Source organism: Cajanus cajan, chromosome 11 (assembly GCF_000230855.2).
Source record: "Cajanus cajan strain Asha chromosome 11, NIPB_CcT2T_4, whole genome shotgun sequence".
In the NCBI taxonomy this organism is placed as follows: Eukaryota; Viridiplantae; Streptophyta; class Magnoliopsida; order Fabales; family Fabaceae; genus Cajanus; species Cajanus cajan.
This window is the reverse complement of record NC_138527.1, coordinates 32,373,323-32,383,493: the sequence shown is the minus strand read 5'-3', so window position 1 is coordinate 32,383,493 and position 10,171 is coordinate 32,373,323. Positions and strand designations below refer to the sequence as shown.

Below are 10,171 nucleotides of genomic sequence, written 5' to 3'. Positions count from 1 at the left end.
CTCAGCATGATTAAGGTTGAAATCCGAGATCAAATTTGAACCTCGGTATGATTGAGGTCGAATCCGAACTATAGTACGATTAAGGTCAAACACGAACCTTAACACGATTATTCGAGGTCGACTACGAACCTTAACACGTTTATTCGAGGTCAAATACGAACCTTAACGTATTTGTTTAAGGTTGAATACGAACCTTAAACACGCGAACTTGAGGTCGAGCCCGAACCTCGGAATGATCGAGGTCAAATCTGAACCTCGGCAGTACTACTTAAGATCAAGCTTGAACCTTCACGAAAATCTAAGGTCAGGTTCGAACCTCGGCTTATTACGGTCAAGTTTGAACCTTCACAAAAATTACTTAGATCTAAGATCGAATTCGAATCCTGGTTCGATTGAAATCGAGTTCGAACCTTCACGAGAAACTACTTAAAATTAAGGCCGAATTCGGATCTCAGCGTGAGCTTTCACCAAAAATGAGAGTGTACAACAGACATCGAACGTGTGTCTCAAAATGTGTGCAAAGCAAAAACCAAACGCAAACACATAAAGGCAGAAGAAAAATATGCATATACAAACAAAGTTCCCAGAGTTCAACGCTTGAATTCAAAACAGAAAATCAAAGCAAAGGGAAAATTAAACTAGGTTATAACAAAATTGGCCTACGTAGAGGCATTCTTGCAGGAGCTATCCTCCACGTCGTCCTCCTTGACGAGCTCGGTCTTAACTCCTCGACCTACGACCTTCAGAGCTCGGGGAGCTAGTGTACTGACCGTACTCCGCACCCGGGCTCCGAGCCCGGATTAGCGATACAAAGCCACCCCGGGCACACGCTGAGCGACGTCAACCCGGTATTTGGGGCCCGGTATTTGGGCAGATCATTCCCGAACCTGGGGATCTCGTCCTAGATCAAAACCGCCCTCCAATTATATCATATCATATCTCATCATATCATATCATATCATATCATATGATATCTTATCATATCATGTCTTATCTCATGCCCAAGGCCCAAGACAACCCTAATTCACACAAAGGTATGTGCATTATTTATACGAGACTCATACTCCCACAAACACTAACTTTAGCATCAGAGTCTCTTTTGCAGGTATCACCCCCATCTTGGAGTACCAGCATACCAGTGAAGGAGGCTCGCCGATCTTACCCGGCGGATCAGCTCTACAGCAGATTTCCGGTAAGAACATTTATCACCCTCATCTTGGAGCACCAGCGTACCAGTGAAGGAAACTCGCCGATCTTACCCGGCGAATCAGCTCTACAACAGATTTCCGGTAAGAACAATAGTAATTATACATATATGCTGTGTTAAACACAACTTAAATTTTCTTTCAAATAAAATATTCAGCTGTATAAGAAGACAAAGGAGTAGATTTTAACTACTGATTATAACAAATAAACTGAAAACATAGTATCATGATATTAATTACCCGAGGTACAAATCATAGATTTTTTCCAGACTTGCGAACCCATGTGAATTGTAAGGGATGGAGAAGCAACAATTCATCATCATGACGTGGTCTGAATTGTAAGTATAGAACTAAAATGCAGCAATGGATGGACGTAATTGATTAGCATAAAGGACAACGTAAGACAGCAATAAATTAAACCTTAATCGGAAAGGAAGGATAACAAGGTAACAACGTTAACCTGTTCAGAGTAATTGGAGAATTTGACTCAAAACTCGTGTCATTTTAATTGACATTCGTGTCAAATTTTGATTCATAGGACATGAAATAGAAGGAGAGAGAAGAGGTTATTTGAACCCTTTCTTAGTCAGCAGTTTTGAAAGTCATCCTCATCCCAATCTTTTAATCATTCTGTTACCTTGGTCTTTCTTTCTTAACCAAATATACCGTCATCACTGCATTATTTAATATTTATATATGCACGACCAAAGCAGAAAGAAGAAAAGGCAACAAGAGTAAGGAGGAAGATGAAGGCGGAAGAAACAACCGATACCCATACCCATGTGGTAATCTTTCCCTGTCCAGTGCAGGGCCATGTGAGTACCATGCTCAAGCTCGCACAGCTTCTCTCTCTCCATCGTTTCCACATCACCTTCATAACCACTGACTGCATCCACCACCGCCTTCACCGTTTCGGAGATATCCAAGCTCTCTTACAAACCCACCCCACCCTCCAATTCAAGACCTTCCCCGATGGCCTCCCACATAACCACCCACGTTCCGGTGAATCCCTAGTTGACCTCTTTCATTCCATTAATTTGCACGCAAAGCCTCACATCAAACACATTGTTCTCTCCGCAAAACCCACACTCACTTGCTTCATTGGCGATGGAGTCTTTGGAGCCCTCACCGTAGATGTAGCCAACGAGGTTTCAATACCAATCATTCATTTCCGCACCATCAGTGCTTCCTGCTTCTGGACCTACTTCTGCGTTCCAAAGCTCTTTCAATCCAACCAACTTCCAATCAGAGGTACTCAAACTCAATTGTAAATTTGTAACATTAAAAACTGATTTTTTGCTTTTTAAAAAATTGTGGTTGAATATCCAAACTGGTGAAAGGTGATGAAGACATGGATCGCGTCATAACCTGTATCCCAGGAATGGAAAACGTGTTCCGTTGTCGGGACCTTCCGAGTTTCTGTCGGGGAACCGAATCCGACATAGTATTTCCTATGAATTCCATGGCCTTCGAGACGCGTGAAACGCTTCGAGCCCGCGCGCTCATACTGAACACGTTCGAGGATCTAGAAGGTTCCGTGTTGTCGCAGATACGCCTTCATTTTCCCAGAGTCTTCACCATCGGTCCTCTCCACGCGCAGTTGAACTCCAGGCAAGACTCCAACCCCGAAACCACGCCGTCCACGAACTGTGTCTGGGAAGTGGATAGGAGCTGCGTGACGTGGCTCGACTCGCAGCCGTTGAAATCGGTGATATACGTGAGCTTCGGTAGCATCGCCACCGTGACAAGGGAGAAGCTCTTGGAGATTTGGTACGGTTTGGTGAAGAGCAAGAAGCGGTTCCTTTGGGTGGTGCGTCATGACATGGATGGGGGTGACCGGGTACCGGCTGAGCTGGAGGAGGGGACTAAAGAGAGGGGGTTCATTGTGGGGTGGGCCCCGCAAGAGGAGGTTCTGGCCCATAAGGCCGTTGGTGGGTTCTTGACCCACAGTGGGTGGAACTCAACTTTGGAGAGTTTGGCAGCTGGTGTGCCTATGATTTGTTGGCCTGCCTTTGGAGACCAGCATGTTAACAGTAGGTTTGTGAGTGAGGTTTGTAAGGTTGGGTTGGACATGAAGGATGTTGCATGTGATAGAGACATTGTAGAGAGGATGGTGAATGATCTCATGGGTCATCGGAGAGAGGAGTTTCTTAACTCCGCTGAGGCATTGGCTTTGTTGGCTAACCAGAGTGTGAGTCCCGCTGGTTCTTCTTACTCCCATTTGGACCACTTGATGCACTACATAAAGTCACTTGGTCAAGATATTATTTGATACTAGCAAATGCTCAATTCTACCTGGGAGTAGGAGTTACCTCACGTGTCAGTTCCTTTATGTAATCATATTCGTTTCAAGTTTCAACAACATTTTCCATACGGATATAAGAAAATCCATATGTCAGAACCAATATTTTTTTATTTTAACTGTACGATTATTGATTATTAATTTTTAAGCAATAATTCATTTCTCTATAAAAATCTTTCAGTATGCACAGTTTTGAATGTAGCAATGCATATGTTGTCTTTAATATTTTTATTAACTAGTATATATAATGATTATTACAGAAATGATTTTATGAAAATACAACACGCTTATTCATACGATTATTTTTTTACACTTTCCTTTTGTATTTAGTTATCTTTTTATTGTAAAAAGAGATGGGGAAACTTACTTGGAGTTAATTCTTTCCTTGGTAAGAGAAAAGTTTGCATTAATACCCGAATAAGCTATGTTAGTTAATTATGATAATTTTGTGTAAGTTAAGTGAGTTAATTACATAATTTTAGTTCTTGCACATTTTTTTTTAATTATTAATTAATTAATGATTATTCTATGTTAGTTGATGTTTTTATCTTGATTTTATAGAAAATGTGTTTGTCTTAATTTTGGTTAAAATATTAATGTTAGTTAAAATATTATTTTTATTTTAAAATAAATTTATCTTAATTTAAAGATTCTTTTAAAAAATAAAAAATTGGAAGTTAATCCATAAAATAAACTAATTAATGAGTAAGATAGTTTATATAATGAACTATGATAATTTTTTTAATAATTATTTATTAATTTTATACAAAATAAAAAATAAAAATTGGATCACAGGCTAAATCTAGCCCAAAGGGCTTTATGGACCTTTTGTCCAAGGCCCTTGTGGGCTAAGACTTTGGAGGGTGGACTGAGCCCATTTGATAGGTCTAGATTTCATACACTAAATTTAATTGAAATCATGTATGAATTCTGTAATTAATATGTATATATAGAGAGATACAAAGAAAGTCAATATTCATTGGTATCCGGAATGTTTTTAATAATTTTCTAGAAGGAACGATTGATTTATGCCGCATTATTTAATAATTTTCTTAAAATCTATCTTTAAATTAAAAATTCTTATCACATGTAAAAAAATTTATATTAATACATAAGTATTTAATATTTTAGTCATGAGTCATGTACATTAATATTAACATAATATATATTTTTAAAATATATAAAATAAAAACTTTTAATTATATAATTGTAAAGGTTTAATTATTTTTTTTTATAAAATTTGACACAAATAATTAATTTAATATATTGTTATCATTCAATTGTTTAATCGATAAAAACTAAATTCTATATAAAAGTATTAATAGTATAGTAGTTGGTATACAATAAGACTATACTTTAAAGAAGTAAAATCAGTTTTACTAAGACAACGATTTGTTAGTGTACAATAGTTCTATAAAAAATATTTGTTAATGTTGAATGATGATTAACGTTGGCTAAAATGAATATTTTAGGTAGACCAACATAGATCTTCTTAATGTAAAAAAAAAAAAATGTTTTTTCTACATTAGTTCTATTTTTATACATAAATAACGTTGTCCCCGATCCCCTCCCTCTCCTCCTCCCACTCCAAGTTACATCATGTTAAACTTGAAAAAGAAAATGTTGAGTGACTAAAAAATGAATTTTGTGAAAATACGAAAATAAAAAAAAACACAATTTCAAAATATGACTCATTTGTCATACTATATAAATAATGATATGGCATGTAGTGACCAATGTAACTGTTATATCATCACTTAATGAAAGTATTTTTTTTTCTCTATTTTATCTTTATATATATTGAAAAAAATTTAAAATATAACCCCAGAGACCAGAGGCCAGAGGGCAGTGGTTGAGTTTGTTACCTCTGCTGAACTGTTGGCGAACAGCATCATTGGAAATAGGCAGGTGAACGGGCCTCCATGTGTTTCTTATATTTTTTTACATTAGACACTGCCAATCTTAAACTACTTGATCAATCTTCTTAATTAGCTTAAACTTTGATATTTTATTAATTTTAATATTGAGGTTGTATTACATCTTTCTCAAATTATAATATTAATCTCATACTTTTGGTTTCTCTATTTTTTTTAAATATATAATTTTATTTTTTTTATTTTATAAAATTTGTAAGTTTAATTTCCTTATAATTAAATTTTTTTATTTCTCATATTTTCCTATAATTTTATCTCATTTTACCACTTTTATGAAATGAAAATAAAACTTAGTTTAAATATTATTAAATATTAATTTTTTTCTATCTACTTAATATAATTTATGATTAATATTTTAATTTTAATGATTAACAAGTGAAGATTCAAATAGAAAACAAAAATTGTGAATTTGAGAGATTGAAATTATGAATTTAAAAATAAAATATTTAAAATTATAAATTTAATATTATAGAGAGACAAAAATATAATTTAAGCTAATATATATTACCTATTTTTGTTGGAGTGATGATATATCGTATATCATATATCATATACCTTTTGATAAATTTTTTACTACTTTAAACAGATACTAAATAAAAATAAACATATTTTATATCTTAAGAATATATAAACATTTAAATAAGATATATTATAATTATTATTTTTATTATTATCATCACTAAAATTAAGAGTGATAAAATAGGTTAAACCAATCAGATGAACCCATTTTGACAAAAATAAAATAAAATTCAACAATTCATTTTTTAATATAAACTGGGCACATGAAAATTGCTCGACTTTATTTTTCTTGATAATAACATAGATTGGCATCCCCGTAAGTTAGTTTTGTTCGTCAAAAAAAGTGTCTAAAATTAAGAATATTATTAAAAAAAAACAAAACCGTCCAAAGATCTTTTTCTCGTTTCTTGCTCGTAGCCAGTGACATGTTTGTTTTAAACTTTATAAACTTCACGACAATGTTGTCTTTGTCTGGTTGAATCGCACCCACAAATCCCGCGCCAAAAAACAAAGGAAAGTTCAGTCGGCTTTTTTACCAAAGTGAGGTAGTTGACCAACTTATTTATGGGGCTCTTTTGAAAGTATTTACGTCTTTGGGGCTGTTTACAACGGTGTCGCTATGGCATGCCACGTAGAATTTTTAAACTCCAGAAAAGTCATGAAAGTCATATAGATAATGTCGCTATAGCCCATAGCAACACAAAACGGTTTCAATGAAGTCGGTATAGCTTACGGCGCCTCATTTTTAATATTAAAAAAATATCAAAAAATAAGTAAATAGTTTTTTTTAAAAAAAATACGAATTTGTGAAAGTGGCGCTATGGCCTATAACGACACAGTATCGCTATAGGCCATAGCGCCACTTTTAATTATTTACTTAATTTATTTTTTTCCATTTTTTAATTTATTTTATGAATTTTATATAAATTTATATTTATATATTTATCTTTTCTATATTTTTTTTATTAAAAGGAAAAAATATTTTTTAAAAAAAAATATTTAAAAATAAAATGGAATAAAACAGAAATTAAAAAAAAAACTTAAAAAAAGTTAATAATATAAATAAAAATAAAAATAAAGTAAAATAAATAATTTATTAAAATTAAATAAATTTTTATAATAATAAAAATATAAAATTAATATTTTAAATAAATTAATAATATAAAATTTGAAAAGAAAAGAAAAAAAAAAAAAACACGTCGCTGTGGCCTATAGCGAATTTTCGGCCCTATAGGCCATAGCGACTCTTGAGGTGCCACCATTTTACGCTTAATTGTTGGAGTCATATACACCATGCTTTTCATTTATTCAGACATATATTACCAAATGCATTCCACAACCAGCTTTCTCCTTTTCATTTGAAATTCATACACAATCATTTTAAATAATTAAAAAACATTTCTGATTTGTAGTATTTCTAAAACATGTAGTATTTCTGATTCGTATACGTAAAAAAACATTCATTAAACAATTACAAATTATTATTTAACTGCTAATATAAAATAAACAAATTGTAAAATAAATTAAATTAATAATTTAAAAAAAAAATTAAATAGTGTCGTTGTGTGTCGCTATAGACCATAGCGCCACTTAAAAAAAATACATTATTTAATTTCGTCATAAAATAATAAAGGAAAAAAATATATATACACAAAACTAATTACAGAAAAATTAACTTTACAATTACAAATTATTATTTAACTGCTAATATAAAATAAATAAATTGTAAAATAAATTAAGTTCATAATTAAAAATAAATAAATAAATAGTGTCGTTGTGGCCTATAGCGACACAGTGTCGCTATAGGCCATAACGCCACTTGCAAAAATAATTATATATATTTTTAAAAATTATGTTTTTAAATAAATATTTTTTATTTTTATAAATATATAATAAGTAAACTCAGTTAATTATTTTAAATTTAGATTTAAATTTTTTTACTTTTTTTTTGTTTTTTTTCTTAAATGGTATCGCTATGGGCTACACCATTTTTATTTGTGTTGCCTCAGCCCATAGCGACACTGGTATGGCTCATTCGAGCCCACCCCACACAAAAAAAAAAAAGCCACGTGGCAATGGTGTCGCTATGGGCTATAGCGACACCGTTGTAAACAGCCCCAAAGGCGTAAATAGTTTCTAAAGAGCCTCATTTACGTAAATAAGTTTCCATACAGCCCTACTTTGGTCAAAAAGCCAAGTTCAATCCTAAAACCAGCATTGAAATAGATTAGGGGAGAGTTTTACTAACTTTCCTTGTTATGTCACGTTCAATATTTATCCCTCAAACACAAAGTATTAACATATTAGATATCTTTGTTAAGTTGGTGAACTAAACCCGTTCATGTGTTTTTTCTTATATTTATAATTCACAAATTAAAGCCTTTAATCTAAACAGGAATTATAGATTATACCCATTCAATAAATAAATACAACAATTTAATTATGCAAATAAAATAAAAACATAAAATAAGACTAATGTTGTAACGAAGAACATTAGAGAAAAATTTTAAAAAAAATATTGTTTAGTTTTGTAATATAAATGTTGAATATTATACATCTCCAATTTAAGAAGTCCAGCACCAACAACTTCACCAAGTGCCCCATGTCACTTCAGTTAGGGAAGTGGGCTTAACTGAATTCCATTGACGTCTTAAAGTGCATGAGTTGATAAGAAGCATAAAGATTTGTGGGGACCCTTAATTTTATAAAGGGTTAAACAAAAGTGCAACTTCAAACTGAACCAACTAAATATCCGATTCTTCCCTCGAACGAGATTAGTATATATGCACATACACTGCATAGTTTTGACAGTTTTCGTTAATCAAAATTCAAAGTGGGGCACCAACTAAAAGATAGTGAGAGGATAACGAGATCTTAAGGGATGATACCTATGTGGGTTGGTTATGCAAGTTATTATCAAAAGAATTGCAATGGGTTCGTTTAGAATCCACGTGATATAATAGCAATTGTACACTATAAAAACTATATCATCAAACCTAAAATAAAAAACTTGTCCTCTGCTTGCAACATTAATCACAGGTAATTAATAATACAGTATCATTTTCATACCCATGTGCGTGGACTTTTGTGAAGTTGGTTAACCTCTTGTTTGAGTTATGTTATTCACCATTTTTCTACCAACTTTCTTTATCATTTTTTTATTATATTAACCATCTTATCATACATTTTTTTTTCTAGCTAGGTTTTATATATGAAACATAGTAATTAAATATTCTAATCAATTGAATAAGATAATTTTATGAAAGTAATGTTGAAAAGTTTGAATATATATATATATATATATATATATATATATATAAGTTAGGATTTGTTGACAGGAGATATAAATTTAAAAATTTATACCAAATCTTATATTTTTAATATATTTTTTAATATAAATTTAACTTATCTCATAATTAAATCATGAAATATTATATTTAAAATCTTATATATTAAATTTTATATTATTTAAAATTATTTATTATTTCATCAAATTATTTTACTTAACGTATGATATGACATTTAAATTTGTGTAAATATATATTTTTAGATAAAATATTTTAAAAATTTTAAATTATGTAAAATTTAATATATATGATATTGAACATAATATATATCATATGATTCAACAATTAAATTAATTAAATTTGCATAATACAAAAAGATACTAAATGTATAAGATTTGGTATAAATTTTTAAAATTACATCATATGACATTGACATATTAGACGATTAATATGAACAAATTTATATTCAACTAACTAGATCGAAATAAATAGTACATTTATAAATAATTATATATATATATATATATATTTTTTTTTTTTTGAATTTTTACAGATATCTATTTAATAATATTCATGCCTATATACGAGGATAATTATATAGATGAGGTGACAAAAGATTCTAGTTGAACGTTTGAACCTGGCGTGCCTACCATTCATATTTTTGTATCTTAAATATGTAAAACAATAAATATCTTAAATGTGCTTATTCAAATTAATAAAATAAAAAATAAAAAATAATATAATTATATTAAAATGTGATAAAAAATATATCAATTTATTTTATTAAAATTATTTTTAATTTTTGTCTAATATATTGAAGTTACTTTTAACATTCTTCTTTTAGTAATTATATATCAATGTCTAGTAAACGGTGTAAAAATATGTTTATTCGTCGAAAGATGGTAATGTTTCTTTGGAAAACAT

The 10,171-nt window shown here is 30.8% G+C and overlaps 1 protein-coding gene and 1 long non-coding RNA gene across 2 annotated transcripts; one reads left to right on the top strand and one right to left on the bottom strand.

Moving 5' to 3' along the window:
- Positions 1-611: 611 nt before the first annotated feature.
- Positions 612-1,547, bottom strand: LOC145953052 (uncharacterized). The gene is made up of 2 exons (XR_014430591.1): positions 1,446-1,547; positions 612-1,273 (listed from the first exon to the last, which is right to left on the bottom strand). It is a non-coding gene; the product is annotated as an uncharacterized LOC145953052 (long non-coding RNA).
- Positions 1,548-1,796: 249 nt separating this feature from the next.
- On the top strand, positions 1,797-3,716 carry LOC109800590 (7-deoxyloganetic acid glucosyltransferase). Its single transcript, XM_020361370.3, has 2 exons — positions 1,797-2,456; positions 2,546-3,716. The coding sequence occupies exons 1-2, from the start codon at positions 1,952-1,954 to the stop codon at positions 3,475-3,477; spliced, it is 1,437 nt and encodes a 478-aa protein (XP_020216959.1). The 5' UTR covers positions 1,797-1,951; the 3' UTR covers positions 3,478-3,716.
- Positions 3,717-10,171: the final 6,455 nt, after the last annotated feature.